Source organism: Colobus angolensis, unplaced genomic scaffold (assembly GCF_000951035.1).
Source record: "Colobus angolensis palliatus isolate OR3802 unplaced genomic scaffold, Cang.pa_1.0 Scaffold205, whole genome shotgun sequence".
Classification (NCBI taxonomy): domain Eukaryota; kingdom Metazoa; phylum Chordata; class Mammalia; order Primates; family Cercopithecidae; genus Colobus; species Colobus angolensis.
The window spans coordinates 979,001-998,074 of record NW_012115211.1 but is presented as its reverse complement, the minus strand read 5'-3'; the positions used below and the strand labels follow the sequence as shown (position 1 = coordinate 998,074).

The window sequence follows — 19,074 nt, the reverse complement described above, 5'->3', positions numbered from 1 at the left end:
CTTTGTGTATTTTTGATTACTTCCTTAGGATAGATTCTTAGAAATACAACATTCCTACAAACACAGCTTTCCCCTTTATACTAGGGTGGCGCCTCCATCAGCCTAGCACAGGCCCAGCCTCCCTTTCCCTGGGAGCGGGGCCACCTGCCCTCCAAAACAGCCCCATGTACCAGGAGGCCAGCGATGTACGCAAAGGCAGCAGCTGTGGTCACAAGGATGGGCACAGGCCAGTCGCTCCAGTAGCCCATGTGGTTGTAGAGGTACCTGCCAGGAGGAGAGGGGGCAGAGGTCAGACCTCCACCAGGCCACTGCCTGGCCCAGGAATCAAGATGATCTGAGCCTCCACACAGACCACAGGCTGGGCTCAATGACCAGGCCCTGCCCACCCAGCAATGAGACTCAGCGTTTGCCTGATGCTGTACTATGCCTGCTCATGGCAGCCACCCGGGGACCAAGAAATGTAAAGGAGAAAATAATGCCCCATAATCCTATTGGCCAGAAGTAATCATTCCCAAGACTGTGCTGGATCTTCCTCCTGTGGGTTCCCCCGCCCCTGTGCCTATACGTTTGTATAAACAGCAAAGCCAGGACCCCATTGCACAAAGCAACACAGTCAGGAGCACGGGCTTTGAAGTGAGGCACACAGGCTGGATTCAAATCCCCTCTCTTCTCTGCTTTTCACTGTCTTGTAGGACCTTGTGAAGGACAGGCTTCACTAATTCTACGATGCCATCAATTGTGACTGTCATCTCAACTTCAATGTTAAAATGTGAAAATTAGGGGTCTTAGAACTGACCGAATGTAATACTTGACTTCTCTGAGACTTAGTTTCCTCACCTATAGGATGGGGATAAGAAAGTGCCTTTCATGGGGTCTCATGAGGATAAAGTGAGGTGAGATGCATGGTAAGTACTCAATAAACTCTCTTGGTTTTTGTTTGTTTGTTTGAGACAGGGTCTCTGTCACTGAGGCTGGAATGTAGGGATGCGGACACGGCTCACTGAAGCTTTGACCTCCTGGGCTCAAGCGATCCTCTTACCTCAGCTGGAACCACAGGCACCCACCACCACATCTGGCTACTTTTTTTTTTTTTTGTATTTTTTGTTGAGGCAGGGACTTGCCATGTTGCCCAGGCTGATCTCAAACTCCTGAGCTCAAGTGATCCTTCTACCTCAGCCTCTCAAAGTGCTGGGATTATAGGCGTGAGACACCACGCCTGGCCAACTGTCTTCTCAACACAAGCATTTACTTATGCCAGTAAAAATCCTGAGAAAATGTGATTTTTAAAACAGTCACGTGGTTTTCCACTGAATTAATGTACCATATGTAGCCAGCTTCCTACTAGTGGCATGAAATAGTTTCTAATTCTTCACTATTATAAATTAACATAAAAATGAAATTTTTATACATATCTTTCTGTATTTTTTGATTACTTCCTGAGGATAGATTCCTACAGATACAATTATAGGGTCAAAGAGAATGAATTTTGTTTTTGAGACAGGGTCTTGCTATGTTGCCCAGGGTGAACTTGAATTCCTGGGCTCAAGCGATCCTCCTGTCTCAGCCTCCCTGGTGCCTGGGACTATAGGCACACACCACTGTGCCTGGTGGGAATGAACTTTTTAAGGGGCCTGATAGATAGTGCTTAGATGCTCTCCAGAAAGAATGAACTACCTACATCCTCCTTGTACAAAGGGGAAAACTGAGGCTCAAAAGAGGCAGCAATTTGTTCAAGGTCATTAGAAAATCCAAGTCAGCACCAGGCAGCTTCAGCCTGCTGTCATCTGGGACCTTGCCAGAGAGCTGGGAAGGGACACCAGGAAGACCCCATGGGGCATTTGCCCTCCCTGGCCCTCACCCTCAGAGTCCAGGGGAAAATCTACTGCCTGGCAGATCACTGAATGCACTCACCTTACCATACAGTTGGGAAACTGAGGCCTGAAGAGGGGCAAGACTTGCTCCTGATAACTATTCTTGAAAGATGTTCTGGTCCCATTTGTCTCTCAAGTGTGACCACTTTTGGCAGGGAGGTCCTTCAGGACAGCAACAGCCCAGACGGCCCTTCCTGGCCTTCCTGTCTAGTGCTGATCCCCGGATGTCACTCACACCCTCTTACTATATGAATTGAATTATTCTCAGAGATTTTTTTTTTCTTTTTTTTTTTTTCTTGAGACAGAGTATCACTCTGTTGCCCAGCCTGGAGTGCAGTGGTCTCCCAGCTACAGATGTGGTCTCCCAGGAAGCAGCCCTCATGTTTAGGTAGAGCTTTGAGTCCTCTCATGTTCATCATCTCAGTTCATCCTCAGAGAGATCTGATGAGGTCAGAGTTACTCCCATTTTACAGAATGGGGTAAAATGCGATTTCGGCTCACTGCACTGCAACCTCCACCTCCCAGGCTCAAGCAATCCTCCCACCTCAGCCTCCCGAGTAGCTGGGACCACAGGCATATGCCACCACACCTGGCTAATTTTTTGTAGTTTTTGTAGAGGTGGGGTTTTTTCATGTTGCCCAGGCTGATCTTGAACACCTTGGACTCATGCGATCTGCCTGCCAGGCCTCCCAACGTGCTGAGATTACAGGCATGAGTTATTGTGCCTGGTTCCCAGAGACTCCTGAGACCATCAGGACTGGGCCAGGGCATCCTGAACCCCAGCACTGACTCCAAGAAACTGAGGTGACAGGCTGAAGGAGCCGCAGGTCTCCAGGCATCCCTAAGTGCCAGGCAGGCCTCCCCTTGCCACCTCCCCGACAGGGAAGGAATCCATCCTCCGCCTAAATCTCCCAGTGACAGGGAGTTCACCTTCTGGGTAGAGTGGGTGGCTCCATGGACATGATACAGTCAGGCAGGCTGAAGTCCCTGTCCCAGATCTGTCTGCTTCTTGCTGTGTGACATTGGAAAAGCTACTTAACCTCTCTAAGCCTTAGTCTCTTCAGTCTGTCCTCAATTCCTGTTTTTGGCACTAACTGGTTGTGTGGCCATGAATGAGTCTTGCCCCTCTCTGGGCCTCCATTTCCCCATCTGTACATGATGGGGGTAGACTTGATGATCTTCTAGGCAGCAGACTTCCAGTTTGGAAGAACTGTCCGGGTCTGCAGTTGAGGACCAATAGGGAACGTTCCCATTTACTCATGATGGTGCCCATGCTTTGGACATCTGCAAAGATGAATAATTGATTTATGGCATTTAATAAAGGCCAGAGGCCACCTCTGGGACTCTGCCGGGGCTCCGGCTCATCTTGCTTGGCTGCCGCAGAGCAGGGGTGGGACCGTAGCATATTCTTGATTATGTTCATTAATAACAGAGGCACAGCCTGCTGCCATGCGGGGAAAAGTGGATACCCAGCTCCATGAACAGAGTCCCAGGATCATCACAGAATCCTAAACCACAGGCTGTCAGAAGCCCAGGGTCCTGAAAATCCCAAATACTAACATCATGCTGCCTCCCAGCTAGAGATGTGGTCTCCCAGGAAGCAGCCCTCATGTTTAGGTAGAGCTTTGAGCCCTGTTGTGTCCATCATCTCAGTTCATCCTCAGAAAGACCTGATGAGGTCGGAGTTATCCCATTTACAGAAGGAGAGGCTCAGAGAGCACCGGAGACTTGCTCACGGCCACGCTGACCTGAACATCTGATCAAAAGGAAGGAACAGGCCAGGTGAGGTGGCTCACGCCTGTAATCCCAGCACTTTGAAAGGCCAAGGCAGGCGGATCACGAGGTCAGGAGATTGAGACCATCCTGACTAACACGGTGAACCCCATCTCTACTAAAAATACAAAAACTTAGCTGGGCGTGGTGGTGGGCACCTGTAGTCCCAGCAACTCGGGAGGCTGAGGTAGGAGAATGGCATGAACCCGGAAGGCGGAGCTTACAGTGAGCTGAGATTGTGCCACTACACTCCAGCCTGGGCAACAGAGCAAGACTCCATCTTAAAAAAAAAAAAAAAGGAAGGAACAACAATGGATGGGGAGTGAGGAGCCAGGCTTCCAAGCCCCAGCTCTGTCCCCAACTGGCTGTGTGACCTGGGCCTGCTTCCTTATCTGTCAATGGAACCCTGGGTCCTTGCCCTCCTCCCATGACCTCCCACAGCTTAACAAAAGGCAGGCGATGGAATGGGGAAGAGGAAAAAAACACGTGCCCCTCCTATACCCAGGTAAGTGGCTCAGACAGCCCTGCCTTTGGATCTGAGGTGCCCACAAAGGACCTTGAGCTGTCCCCAAGCTCATCTGCCAGCCCCGCCCAGGGCCTAGCTAAGGGAGTTAGGAGGCCTAGGATCCGGTGCTATCTCCTCTGCAGAGACCTCTGAGCTGTAGATTTCTTGTCTACAAAGGGGGTGACCAGAGGCCCCAGCCCCGGCTGAGCCCTGGCCCAGCCTTATGTCCCTATTTTCCATGGTCACAGCACCAGGAAGGACTGTCCTGTGTCTCCCTGGTGGGCTTTGTCTCCTGTAAGCCTTTGTTCTTTCAGGCTCCCCTCCACCTCTTCAGGAGGCCAGGAATGCAGGCTGAATCATCAATGCAAGCACCAAGGGGTCTCTAAGACCAGCAGCTAAAGTTCCCCAGGTTCCAATCCCAGCCATTCTTTAAGGCCCAGTTCCCATGCCTCTTCCTCCAGGAAGCCTTCCCTAAATTCCCAGTGGAACTCCCCTCAGGGCACGGATCTCTCTTTGTGTCCTCCTCTTCTTTCTTGCCAGTCTGTGATACAATCCCCACCCACACCTCAGGCACTTCCCACTATAGTCCCACACCAGCCTCCTCACCAAAGCCCTGGAGGCGGGCAGGACAGAGGCTCCCAGGGAGTAGGCCCTGCCCAGGGCCACACAGAGAGCTGGTGGCAGAGCTCAGAGGGCCAACCTGGGAGACAGGCGCTAACTCCAGCCCCCAGGTCCCAGCTACTGGATACCCGGCTCCGGGCCCCTTCCTCTCCCGCCCACTGCCGCCACTCACCAGTTGAATTCATCATAGTCATTGTGGACTTCCCACCAGAAGTAGAGCCAGGTGAGCGTGAGGCCGAAGGTGAAGGTGAGGAGCAGGAACCAGAGGCGCTCCCACTGGAAGAGCAGAGGAGGAGGGGGTTAAGCGGGTCAGGGGCCAGCCCCTTAGGCTGCCTCCCAACAGAATGTGTCCCCCTCCCTCCCACTTTGTAGCCAAATCTGCCAGGCAGGAATTCCTGCCCTCTTTACCTTGGGAGAAACTGAGGTTCCGAGAGGGGAAGTGACCTGTCCACCATCACCAAGCCCAGAGTCACAGAGTGGTGGAGAGCCAGGGGCAGTCAGGGCCTCCCCGCCAGGGCTGTGCTCTTTTCACTGTGGCCTGCAGCCTTTCCATCATGTACTGCTCTCCCTGTTCTGGGAATGGCTCCCTTGGTGTGGGCACAGTGATCGGCAGTCTGTGAAGTCACATCCCTCACACACATGCCTACAAAGAAGGCACTGTTCTTCTCCACCTCCACCCCCTGCTACCGAGAAAAACACTGAGGCCCAGAGAGGCCAAGTGACTTGCCCAGGTCACACAGCAAGTTAGCAGAGGATTAAGGACCAGCACCCTGGTCTCTGGACTGGAAGAAGTACAGAAGTGCTGTGTTCTGCTGCCTCCACTGGGCCAGATACCCCTGTCTCCAGCCAGGTGGAAGTGGGGTGGCGGGGGACACTGACACCACCACTGCTGTTTCCTGAGGGGCCAGCTCAGGCATCTGCAGGCACTTCCTCCTGGACCTCTGGTTTCTCCCTGCTTTCATCTGTCCCCTTATCTTGGAAGCACAAAAAGCTTGGAATATCCTGCATCCCAGGAAACTGCTGAGATCATCAGAACAAGTCAACAGCCCTTGAGGAGAGGTCAGTGTGAGGAAGAACCAAGACTACCTTTCCCTTGAGGGTGTGAAGTCACGGAGGCAGCCCTACCTCTGGGCTCCCTGCTATGTTTCTAAACCATCCCAGTTTAATCTCTTCATGGCTCCTTACTGATAGCCGACCTGGAGTGTGGCCCCCTGATCTCTCCAGCTTCGATGTCCACAACCAGTTCCTGCAACCTGGAAGGGCCACTGTCTGTGGGCTTGTTCCCTGAACATTCCCACTCACCTTTCAAGTCAGCTCAAATATCACTGCCTCTGTGAAGCCTTCCTGGATCCACCCTGCCACCCTCGTACCTGCTGCACTGCTCCCGCAGCATCAGCATCCCTCTGTCTAAACTCACGCTCTGCACACCATGACCTGCTCACTGTGTCCCCCAGACAAGTGTGGGTTCTGCAAGGATGGAGACTGAGCCGACTTCCACTCCACTAGTACTTTATGACCACATGCAGGATTGGGCAGGAAGGAGGGAAAGTCCTCTCACTGTCCAGAATCCCTCCATCCCCACACCATGCAGATACCATCAGTCTACCAAGGAACCTCAGATCCCTGTCACCACTTACAAGCTATGTAACCTTGGGCAAAGTACTCATCCTTTCTGTAACTCAGTTTTCACCTCTGTGAAATGAGGGCAATACTAGTACTTATGCCATGGGATTGATGGAGAATTAAATGAGATAATACAACTCAGGTGGCTTGGCAAGCACTCAGCACACTACCAGCGTATCTGTGACATCCTCTGCTTCTCCAGAATGTAGGAAAGGCCTTCACAGCCTAATGGTCCATGACTCCATACCCACTAACGGCCTGCTCCATGCCTGACCTTCGGCAAGAGGGCTGGTGCCTGGGTGACCCTCCTGCCCAGGTGGGTCACTCCAGTTGGGCGACTCGTGCTTGGGTGAGCAGCTGCCACCACTCCTTGTCATGCGCACAGCCAGACTGCCTTGCTTAGCCTCACTTTGTACAGAAACAGAGATGCAAAGGTGACGACACCCTGAGGCCCAGTATTTCTGGCAGGTTTAGGTTTGGGGAGGTGGCTTCTCAGAGAGTAGGCCACTTGTGTCTGCCCCAGCTGGATACAGAAGGGCAGGAGCTCCAGTTCCAGGCACAGCAAAACCCAGCCTTGGTCAAGAATAGGGAAACCCTGGCTAGGAGCAGGGCAGGACTTGTGCCCTTCTAGATCAATCAAACCGTGGGAGCCACCACCCAGAGAATGACTGAGTCCCTAGACTCAGTCCTGCCTCCCATGGAGGCAGTCTGGGTCTGCGCATGACCATCCCTCCACCATCCTCCAGCCAGCACCCCAGGACTAGTCTTTCTCAGAATCCCTCTTGCCACCTCAAATTCTTACTTGCTCATAACAGCCTTCATTTACTGCAGAGTGCAGCTGGTGAGTCCCAGGCTAGCTTAAACATCTGAGTCTCGCAAAGGGCGAACCATGTCTTTAGACTGACACCCATCTGGTCATGTCATGCCCCAGCTTGAGAGTCCCACTGGCCAGAGTTTCTCAGTAGATGTCAGGGCCTACTCTGTCTCGCCCAGGCCAGCTCTGTGCTTTATGCCCCATGCACAGAATTACATATGGTTCCCAAATGGGCTCTCCAGACCCCAAGCCTTCACACAGCCGGAGCCTCCATCTAGAAAGCAACCTGTCTTTGCTCCATTAGGCAAACCCCTACTCCTTCCAGAGTGCTTCCTCCCTGAAGACTCCCCTGTCTCGCAGGGTGAATCTCATCTCCTCAGAGCTCTGTAACCCATGCAGCCATCTCTCTTATGGCTCAGACCCCACAGTTCTAGAACTCTACACATGTCGGTCTCCCGGCTATACGTAAGTGCCTTGAGATCTGGGCAGTCTTTGTGTTCCAGATGGCACAGAAACTTGAGAAAGATTTGATAATGAAATGATAGGTGAGGAAACACCCTTTCTCCTACCCTGGCATTTCACCAGGGTAAGAGATTTCCCTCAGGCTTAACACCCAATCCCCACAAAGAAGTGCCTAGTCTTCTACAGAGCCCACGCTGGCAGTGCTGGATGGCTGTCTGTCCACAGAGACCACTTTGCCTCCTCAGGAGCAAGGCCTGTGTGCCTCTGACCAGCAGAGAAGGTTCTGAGAGGGACCTAGGTGAGGGGTGAGCCTCGGCCTAGGACGGGTCTGGTCCCAGGCAAGTACCCTAGAGGCGGGAAGGTAGAGAACCTGCCGTAGGCGCTCGGAAGACGTCCTGTGGCCGGGGTGATGCAGGGCCCAGAGGCAAGGCTGACAGGGGGCCGGGAAGACCACAGGGGCTGGGAGGGCCCATGGCAGCCAGGGTCCTATGCCCCAAAGGCCATTGTCCTCACGTGTCCAAATCCTTACAGTGGAGCAAGGCAAGGCAAGAATGAGGGGCTGCACCTCCCACTCCTGGGAACCAGCCAAAACTAGAGCTGGCGGTGGTGGGGGGTGAGGCATCCAGGCATGGAAGGAATGCAGGCAGGGCCCAAGCAACAAGGCGTCAGGAACCCCATGATCAGAACTAGGGCATGAGCTGGGGTTGGGTCAACCTAGGGATTAAAGCCCTGGGAGCTGAAGCCGGAAGCCACAGGGAGCTTGTAGATGGGGACGAAGAGGCCCTAGCGCAGAGGGAGGCAGGCAGCGGGGGTCACTCTAAGAACAATCAGAGGAAAACACTGAATGGCAGGGGCTGGAAGGAAGGGAAGGGGAAGTGAGGAAGTAGCTGGAGGAAGTGACCTGGGGAGCAGCTTCACTGATAAAGAGGCCCCAGTGGCACTAATAGTCCTTGTCAGGGCACATTACAGCAGAGAGAGGCCTGCCTGCTCCACCCATTAGCAAGCCAATCTGGCCCTGCTCCCAGAGACAGAGCAGTGATTGCTGCCCCAATGCCCCTGCCACGGCCTCCTTTATCTCTCATAGTCTACATAACACTAGGGATTGTTTATTTAGGGGCATCTACCCCCATTGCACAGAGGCTCAGAGAAGGGCCACCACATATGGCTGAGCAAGTTTTGCACTGCCCCCTAAGAAGTGCCACTCACATCATGGTGACCATCAATGTGCATATTTATTATGATGATTTGCTGGCACATGGCGGTCGTGTCCTAAGAAAAGGGCGCTTTTTGCTAATTTGCATAAAGGCTCAACATGGGTGAGTGGAGGGGAGTCAGAGGGGTCAGCAGGTAGGGGAGGAATGGGGATAAGATTTGAACCCGGGCATACTGACTGGACTCTGCAGGCCCCCCTTGGGAGGCAGCCTGAACAGCTCCCCTCAAAACCCACCTTGCCCTCTGGGACCCAGTATGGTGATCCCAGGTCCAGCCTGGTTCCCTGGATTTCTCTCCTCCATCTCTCTGACCCCTAGGCCAGACTTGATCCTCCTTCAGGAAGCCTTTCCATCCCTCCAGGCCTCAAAGGCCTCCCCTCCCTGACCATCCTGCACAGACTCTTGGCACCCACCACCGTGACCCTCAATCAAATTGTAAATTGTGGAGATGGAAACCGCACGGGCTCTAAAGAGCTGGCTCTGCCACTCAACATGCCACTTGGCCTCTCTGAGCCTTGGTCTCCTTGCTGTAAATGGGTGTAATAGCCCTTCCCTCGGAGGGAGGCTGTTAAATGAGCCGAAGGGCTTCAAGTGGCACACAGTAGGCGCATAATGAGGGCTGGCTCACTGGGCTGTGGGCTCCCTCAGGGCAGGAATAGCTTGAGCTGTCTCTATGTCCCCTGGTCCTAGCATCACGCTGGCCACAAGGTGGTGGTCACCTATGGCGTGAGGGACAGAAGGAGGTATGGATGTGAGACAGGGCGACAGAGGGGTGCTCAGGGCCACCAGTGGGCAGGGCCATCGTGTAAGCCCCAGACTTACCCTCAGGAGCAGGAGAAAAGCTGAGCGGGCTGGGGCTTGGGGAGCAGCTGGCTCCTAGGGTAGCCATCAGGAGGAGTGTGCTGGAGGCTGCCCAAGGAGGGACCAGACAGGGCAAGCAGCTGGGGCAGGAGTGGCCCCTGGCTGTAGATGGGGTAGGATGCTGATTCCTGCCCCAGGGAATGGAGGCTGAGGTTGAGGCTGCTGCGATGGAGAATCCTGGAGGCTCCATCCCAGAGGCTGCTGCATCTCCTTCCATTCTTACCCTAACCCTCCAGGAACAGGAGACCCTCCGTAGCAATCTGGGCAATTGTGGGTCAATTTCCCTGAAGGCCAGTCCTTCTCCTCACTGTCTCCTGAGGATGGTCATGTCTTCTCTTCACCCCTCCTTGTCTCTGTCCTGTCCCACCCACCCCAGAGCCCTCCACGTTCAGAGAAGAACACAGAGAAAGACCTCATTAGCAGCGTGGGCTCATAGAGTCACAGAGCACAACTGCAGCCACAACCCTGGCCCCACACAGGACACATGGACATGGCCGCTGGGGTGGGACGGCTCTCCTGCTGCCTTTTGCCACTGACTACAGGCCCCTGCCACTGTAGACTGCAGCTCCAGGCCAAAATGCACACAGCTGCCCCTCCCACTACTAGGGACCCTGAAGGTAATGGAGCACCTCCCCTGGGTCCCTTAACAGAACCTGGGGTCTAAAGTCTGCACACATCTCTCTGAATGTTACAGACTTTCAGAATCACAGAGCTCCCCTGCCCGTCCCCTTGCCCTGGGGCAGAGAGCGTGTCTGCAGCCTCCAGGACAGGAGCTTACCCCGCTCTACTCCACTGGCTCCTGGGAAGTGGTCTCTCCTTCCAGATGCTGCCTGGTCCTTCTGTGGACTCAAAATTCTTCCTTCCAAGACATGGAGCCTGACAATGGGAGGCTGGGTTGAGGGAGTCTAGCAATATTGGGTTGGAATCCCAGACTGGCCACGACTGAGTGACCTTGGGGAAGACATTTACCTTCTCTGAGCCCCAGCTTCCTGCTCTGTAAAACGGGGACGGTATCCGCATGCTGCACAGACCACTGAAACCTCCCGTGTACAGTGCCTGGTGAGGCTGACCTTCTGGGCAGGGGAGTTATTGCCCTCCCCCTGCCCCCCCGGGAGGTGGAGCTGAAATCTGCCTCCTCCACTGCTCCCTGCAGCTGGTTCTCTGACACCACACAGAACAAGGCCAATCAAAGGGTAAGAAATATTGGGGTCAAATGACTACAGAGTGGAGAACACACAAGAGAGCTGGATTTTCACATGGGCCCTTCTCCCCACTGGCTGTGTGGCTGTAGGTCAATCGCTCAGGACCTCTGACCTCAGATTCCTCCTCTGTTCACAGAATGACATCACCACCACCTCACAGGAGGACTGCCAGGTCCCAGCACGATTACAGATGTAAGCTGTAAGTCGCCAAATCCAGGATCGTTCCTGTAATTATCATTTCGCATCTGACAGACCTTTAATTATGTGAAGACAGTGATCACGCCTTTCCTCCCTGCTCTACACCACATCTCTCCAGCTGCTGAGGACAGCCAGGTTGATTGCCTGCCCCCAACCCAGAGTGGGTGCCATGGTCAGCCAGATGCAGAGGCCAGTCCTGGCTCTGTAGGCTACGGCCCTGGGAGCCAGCACCAATGGAGGAAGAAGACCCTGGCATGACAGCTGCCTGATCTCACTCACAGGCTGCGTCCTGGGCTGTGGGGAACAGAGCCCTGTGTGAGCTCACCATGGCACTGGGGGACTGGGGGTGGGTGGGGATGGTACTCCTAAGAGCCCTTTACTTGCTGCATCTCATCATCCCCGCAGTTCTTCGAAGCAGAGGATACCAAGTCTCAGAGGACGGAAGAGACTTGCCCAAGGTTACAAAGGGCACACATAATGGTGGAACCACAATTCACAACCAGGTCTGTGTACCTCCAGTGTCCCCAGCCGTCTCGGGGCAACAAGGGGCAGGACATGTAAATTATCCTTGCCTGACCAAGGAGGAAACAGGCTCAGAGGAACAGGGCCTTGCCCAAGGTCACACTTTGAGTCACAGGCAGTGCCAGAGCAGGGACCCTAGGATTTCAGAGTTAACTAAGATGTCAGAGATTATCTCACCTCATCTCCTAAAGACCCAACTAAGAAATGGAGAAACCACAATCTAAAGAAGGAGAATGGCCTGGAAATGTGGGCAAGAGATTAGGACATTAGTATATTAGTGCAAAAATCATGGGGAATTCAACTTATGGTGTTGGGACATCTGGATATTCATTTGGTAACAACTATAATTAGACCTCCACCTCACACCCCGTACCAAACTAAATCTCAGTGTCTCTCCTCCACATCCTTACCACCCTTCTCTTCCAGTCATCTACATACACGTGTTGAGCCCTTAGACACTCAGAAATAAATCAAGCCACCCTGAGCCAAGACTGGCAGCAAACAGCTCCAATCCTGGGAATTGGTGTGGTGAGCAGGGCAAATACAGGTTGCTTAGGAGCTCAGAGCCCCAGATCCTTAACACTGTCAGTTATAGGAGGAGGGGTGAGCTAGAAGCCTTCCTGGAGGAGGAGACACCTGCAGCAAAGTGGAAGGAAAGGGCTTGTTGAGAGGACAAGGTTGGGGAGCCTCAATCCAGACAGAGAAAAGGAGCAGAGGGCCTGAAGGCACAGGGCAAAGCAGGCTTTGTTTTGGGGAACTGGTTCTTTATGGGCTTATAAAAGCTTTCCCTATATAAGAGAATCAGCCTTCACACACGCTGTATATTTTTTCTCATATATCATTTGAATTAATTTTATTTATCATGCTTTCTGCACAGAAATTTAAATTTTTATATAGTCAAATCTATCCCTCTTTTCCTTTATACATTTTGCCTCTGGTATTGTATTTAAGAAGGGTGGCCCAATATTATATATTTAAGTAATACTTTACACCCACGATTTCTCGGCTTCATTGTTTACATTTCAATCTGCAATCCACCCATCCGACATCCATCTATATATAGTTCCATATGGATGTCACGTGTGCTTTAGAGATAAGAAGCCTTATCTCTAAAGCATGAAGACTAGAATTTCTTTTACATCTTTCCAAGTTGTTTAAATTTTTTCAACAAATGTATGCCTTCAAAATGGGAAAAAAGTTTAAAAATAGAAAAAATACATCTTAATCCATCTGCAATTTATTTTGGTGTGAAGTAAGAGGCAGGGATCTAATTTTACTTTCACCAAATGGATGCTTCAGCTGTCCCTACATCATTTGTGATACTGGTAGTAATTTCTACATTCGTTCACCACACTGTGAGTTCTCAGATGCCTGTGGTTGTGTTTCCAGGCTTTCCAACCTGGCCCAAGGCAGCCCTTTCCCCCTTGTGTGGGCTCTGCCTGGCACAGCTCCTTCCTGCTTGGCCAAGCCCTCTCCCCAGTGGTTCCAGCTCTTCTTTGAGGTCCCAGAGCCCAGCTGCGTCCTCAGCACGTGGCCCTACAGAGATCAAGAGGGAGAGATTGAGGAGTGCCTACCCCTGAATCTGCCACCTGCAAGCCAAATCTTGGGCATCTCAGCTCTTCCAATGGTCAGCCTGTTCCATCTTCACCAAGTTCCAAATGGGGGGACTGATGCATGGGAAAGCCTAGGAAATGTCAGCTGGAAAGGGTGCAGGGAGCTCCCAAAAGGGAGAGACAGGCAGGCCATGCAGGATTACCCTGGCCCTGATCCGGGAGATTTGGGGGAGGTGGCGGCCTGGGGAGGTTGGAGAGATATTGCAGCATTAGGGCCAAGCAGGGAAAGGGATTAGAATCCCCACCCCCAGCTGGCTCCTGACAGCCTAAGAGGCTGGATTTATTTTTCTGGACTACAGAGAGCCGGGCAATCAAGCCTCTGTCCTTGCTTCTGCTGGGGTGCACTCAGAGTGGTTCATTAGGCAGGAGAATGCAATTAAGTCCTGCCTGGAGCACCCTGTCTCTCCCAGCGTATCCCTTCGCTGGCATCAGCCCCTTGGGGAGACACGAGCAGAAAGGCTGAGGGGCCCTTAGGAAGCACCATCCCAGATCCCTTCTCAGGGATGGGTGGCCATAGTCCCCTGGTAATGCCCCATCTCCTGCCCCACCCTTGCTCCATAACCCAACACTAAAGGTGTTCACAGAGTGTCATCGACAAGACTTAGCCACTTCCCCTGGAGCGTGGCATGGTCATGCCAGGTGCCCTTGGTGCTATTCCGTGAGGAGCTAGGCAGGGTGTGGAGGTTTCCGAAGGCAAGAGACTGGATGGCTTTATTGCAGCGATAAATCCCCACCTCCTTGTGGTGCAACAAACCAGCCCCTCCTCTTTCTCTCTCGTGGATGTAATAATATCATCTCCTAGTTTCTTATCCTTATAGGAATCCTGCAATTTTAGAAGTGGGAAAAATAAAGCTCAGAGGTCCTCTCTCTCACCCCTGCCGGGTCTCTTTTCCTCAAAGCACTGGAGGAGAGAAAGCCATCACTTTGAAAGTTTGTAGGGAGGGCACGTTTTCTGCAGGGTTGGAACAATGGTCTCTTCGGTACAAGGCAGGAGGCACACTCCTATCCACGATCTAATTGTATCTGCAGGACATAGATTCACACCTCCACTTAACCCACAAGCAAGCTCAGGCCCAGAGAGGGTCTGAGCTCAGTCACTGGAAGGCAGGGTCAAGTTCAGACTGCAGCTCCCTTGCCAGGAATGCCCAGTGGCATCTGGCTCTATCCAGAAACACCCTGGAGCCCATCTCAAAGGCTGCTTCATCCCTGAAGCCTGCCCTGATTTCCTGAGTGGGATCCATTCTTTCCAGCTCCATATCCTGGACACAAATCCACATGGCTGACAGGACAAAAAGTGGGGACCAGCTGGGAACCTCATCTCTTCCTCCCCCTTGTGCACTGGCAGAGCCCAATCCCAGCTCCAAGGGTGATCTGGGAGGTCCCTCTGGCTGAGGCAGCACCCTCCACTGCCAACCACCGCCAGGAGCACAGGAGGCAGCACCAAGAACGCAGCACGCACCCCTCCGCACATGTACGCCTACATTCTCCGCCAGCTCATTAGGGGTCCAGCCGCCCCACCTGGTCAGCAAGATGGCAGTCATATCCCCTAACCACTTCCTCACTCGCTTATGAACACATACGCTCAATCCTCCTTCTAGTCGTTCATTCAGCAAATCTTGCCCGAGGACCTCCTCTGAGTCAGGTCCCTGGAGTGTGCAGGCCCAGGCCCTTTCCTAAAAAGAGTCCAGTGGGAAACAAAAAATCACAATCCACATGGCCAGCACAGGTCAATGTGCTATCGGACCCCAGGGGAGCGAGGAAGGTGGGGAGAGAGAGCAGCAAGGACAGAAAGGAAGAGGAGGGCTATTTTTTGGCAGAAGTTGGGGGCATGGAGGGGGATTTGCAATGAGTCTTAAGGGGCAGAGAGGAGAAAGGGTATTCCAAGCAGAGGGAATGGCAGGAGCAAAGGTCCAGTGCTATGAAGGGTGAGGTTATCCTGGGGATGCGGAGAAGCTCAGGGTGGCTGGGGTGGACGAGCATGGAGGGAAAGGGGCAGAGGAGCTGGGGATGGATTTGCCTAGACCGAGTGTCTTCCTGCCAAGGCAGGGTGATGGGGGGCTCTCATCATATCCCATCACAGGAGACAGGCAACTGGGGTTGGGGAGGCTTATTTGTCTGTTCTACCCACCCCTCCTGTGCTATTCCTGGACTCTACCGAGACCGCTCTTCTCTCACTTGCTCCTGTGGCACAGCATGGGTTCCCATCTCCAGGACCGGCCTCCATCCACCCACGCTGGGCATCACGGAAGAATGGGATTCACTGTCAGACACTCCTTCCTCTGCAGCTCAGTCCACAGCCAGTCCACTGATGATACCTTCTACGTGTCTCTGGAATGCCTCCCCTGGCCTGCATCCCTGTGTACACCTCCTCACTCCCCACACAGACACCTGAGGCCTCACTGGCCCTCCCACCTCCACCTGAGTGCCCTCAGAGCATTCTCCACAGTTTGACCACAGTGCTCCTCACACAGCCCGAGCCTGGCTCAGGCCCCCACTTGCCTAGGATGAAGCCCAGGCTCTTCAGTATAGCTTCAGGCTCAGGCCTACTGAGCAGCACCCTTCCCCTTCCCTGCACCTGAGCCGATGGACTGAATTCCTTTCAGTTCCTGAACACAAGACACTTGTGCACACGGTTCCCCCTACCCTGAACATTTCCCCGGTATGGGGAGATGGGGCTGATCCTCCCAGAGGCCAGCTCAGGCAAGCCTTCCCTGCCCCCAGGGTTTCCCCAGGCCTCCAAAATGACCACCCTGGGTGGTCCAGGTGTGTCTGTTCTTGTCTGTTCCCCCACAAGCCTGGGGGCCCTTCAAGGGAGGGGAGAACCAGGTCTGATACACTTATGACCCCAGAGCAGGTAGCAGGACAGGTTTGTTGATTGAATAAGTAATCAGGGCACCCCAGACAAGACTGCTGGGTGTGGAACAGATGACAGGGCACAGGCCTGGGGGTGTGAGCGGGGTCAGTGCAGGCTGTGCCCTCAGCCCCTTGGCCTGAGTAACTCCCTTGCTCTTCCTGGAGGAACTCAATTAAGATTATAGCAGCCTTCAAAAGGTAAATGTACTACGGAAGTGCAAGGATTGGCTATCAAGGTCTGTCTCTTTCAATGTCTCTGGCTGGGAAGTTCCTCCAGGCATCTGACCTATATCCCTCTCTAAAGAGAAGCTGGTTTTGACACTGCCTTTTGCAGACACAGTCTTCAGGGGACCCTGTGGGGATGGCCTGAGAACAGTCTTCTGTCCTACCAAGTCCTTAATTGGCAATATTAGAGTAATGAGTCACAGACAACAACCAATTAATTATCCCCAGTTATAAAAAGCTCTGCTTCCCCTTCCTGGCTGTTGAGTGAGCCCGGCCTCCTGCTGCCAGGCTCCTCCACTCCTCAGAACTGGGGGCAAGAGAAGAGGCCATTTCACCTCTCTGGTCCTTGGTTTCCTGCTTCTTTATTTGTTAAGTGTGTGTCCTGGGGGGCTGGGGCTCAAAGGCTTGGAAGAGGTGGGAATGTGTCAGGCTGGGGGCAGGAAGGAGGGAGAGGAAGGGGCCCTTCCCAGGCTCTCTCCATGCACACTCTCCACTCCCCAGGATCCACTTCAGGGCCCAGGGTTGGATCATAACCAGGGAAACACTGAGGCTTCCAAGCCTGGCATTCAAGGCTACTCCCCATCTTGTCCCAAATGCTCTTGGTGCAGTGCTCTTTCTCCTCCATCAGGCAACTTCCCAAGTCCCCCTGCCTTTCTTCTTCCAGCAAACTCTCACTTAAACCCACATCTTCAACACACGCTATCTTCCCTAGTCTCCAGCAGTTTAGGCTGCAAATCTATCGTCAGCCTGTGTGGCTGATTTCTCCACGTGTAAAATGGGTACACAATTAAACATGGCCCATGGAGATGTTACAACAATGACTAGGACAATGCATGTAAACCGTTTGCTCCCTGCATACAGTAGGTACTCAATAACTGTTAACAGATACTATTACTTTCATACTTCATTTTCCAGCCTGAGAATGAGAATAAAATGCCTTGTGACTCTCCCACCTTTCAGCCCATTTCGCAGATGAGACCCAGGGAGATCTGGTTTCACAAGAGTTGAACCCAGGCTTCTCTGAGTTGGGAGATACAGGAGGAGAATCTCCCCGGGGCGGCAATGGTGAGAATAACGAGAGACACCAGGCTCACTGGCAGAGCCCTCTCCACCACCCCTCAGCCCAGGCAGCTCTCCTCTCCCTGCGAGCCCCCACGGAGCTCACGCAAGGCCTCTATTTGTTCAGCAAAATTTCTGGAGCCCCTACCCTGCACCAGCCATGTCTTTGAGAAACCAGATTGCTATTCCTTTGTTGTGAGAGTCCAGCCCCATCGCTGCCCTCACCCAGCTGCCTCAGGGAGGAATAGGGACAGAAAAGAGAAACAGGGAGAGAGAGAAAGGATGACGGGCAGAGGCTTGGAACCAGGAAGTAGGAGGAGACAGGGGGTGGAGCAAAGTGAGCAACTGCAGGGAGAAAGGGGCGGGGGAGCAGAGGATGCTCATCCTCAGCTATGAGTTTGGGGTCACCTGAGGTGAGCTCAGTCCTTTCTGCAGAGGCGCTGCCACCCAGAGCTGCTGCAAAACCCTATACCCTCTCCTTGCCTAGCTCATGGCCCCTTGCTGCCCCTCCAGCCTTGGCCGCAGACCCCTGCCCCAGATTGGTGACCCAGACCCTAGCCTTGCAGGGCACGTTCTGTTCTGGTTCTCAGTCAGCTCAAAACCAGCCTCGGTCCACCTCCTCCACTCTGGGTCCTGTGCTGGCCGCATCCAAGACCATCACTTCCTGACTCCATGCCTATGACTGGCCGGCCTTGGTCCCACCAAGGGGATGAGACTCCTGGGAGATACGCCTTCCCCAGCGTCTGCCCCTATGGCCAAGGGGCTTCCTGCCTGGGACCTCAGCCATCCTTCTTCTCCCCTTAGCCTCAGCTGTCTCCCCACCCCATTCACACCAGTGGCTGCTGGACCTCCATTGCCCAGGTCCAGATCCAGGACAGAGTGTGGAGCACAGCAGAGTGTCCACGGGATTCTGAAGCCAAGATCACAACCTATCTCCCACTTTAGAGATGGAGAGGCTGAGGCTTGGGCATCTGGAATGACCTGTCTCAATGGCTAGTCATAGCTGGCACTGTGCTGGTCACATCACAGCCCTCATCACATGTCATGGCCCAGTGGCTCCTTGAGAGGGGTGTGTCTCCCCTCCAGTTCACAGGTGAGGGAGCTCACAGGCAACTAGATTCAAGTAGAGGATGCACCACCAAAACCTGAATCCATCTGACTCCAGGGCCCACAGCCTGTGCCCCACCACGTAAGAGGGAAAGCTGTGACATATGGTATCTCAGAGGGCTTCCCAGCAGGGGCCTGGAGTGGAGAGACCGGGGCTCTAGTATTGACGTTGCCAGGGGCCTGCTTTGGGCAGGTCCTTCCCTCTCCTTTGCCTCAGTTTGGCCACTTGGCTCCTCTGTGGCCGGGAGTGGGGAGATGGCAATGAATCAGGCCTGGTGCCCACCCTGGCAGTTCCTGCTTTTTACTGTTTGGGGGTCATGAACCCAGGCTCCTCAGTCTAGGGCTCTATCCCTCATCAGCACAGGCAGAGGAGGGCAGACAGGTGGATAAGCTTCACCAACCTTCCCAGAGAGACAGCCAGGCCTACTGGGCCTCTGACATCAGTGGCAGCCAACACCCCCCCTCCCCCCACCTTACAGTTTCTTTATTTAAACACTCCACTAATTACTCCCATAGCAATTTAGGCCCATATCATTATTATTGCACTTGCTCTT

At 53.5% G+C, this 19,074-nt stretch overlaps 1 protein-coding gene across 3 annotated transcripts in view; it reads right to left on the bottom strand.

Moving 5' to 3' along the window:
- The window catches only part of GDPD5 (glycerophosphodiester phosphodiesterase domain containing 5), a 54,472-nt gene that overhangs the window by 21,882 nt on the left and 13,516 nt on the right, over positions 1 to 19,074 (bottom strand). For 2 of the 3 annotated variants that reach the window (XM_011942012.1, XM_011942013.1), the window contains exons 3-4: positions 4,943 to 5,046; positions 171 to 264 (exon numbers count right to left, since the gene is read on the bottom strand). The exons of the other annotated variant lie outside the window; for it this stretch is intronic. In XM_011942012.1, coding sequence (XP_011797402.1) covers positions 171 to 264; positions 4,943 to 5,046 — 198 coding nt within the window. The remainder of the gene's footprint in view (positions 1 to 170; positions 265 to 4,942; positions 5,047 to 19,074) is intronic. 3 annotated transcript variants of the gene reach the window in all.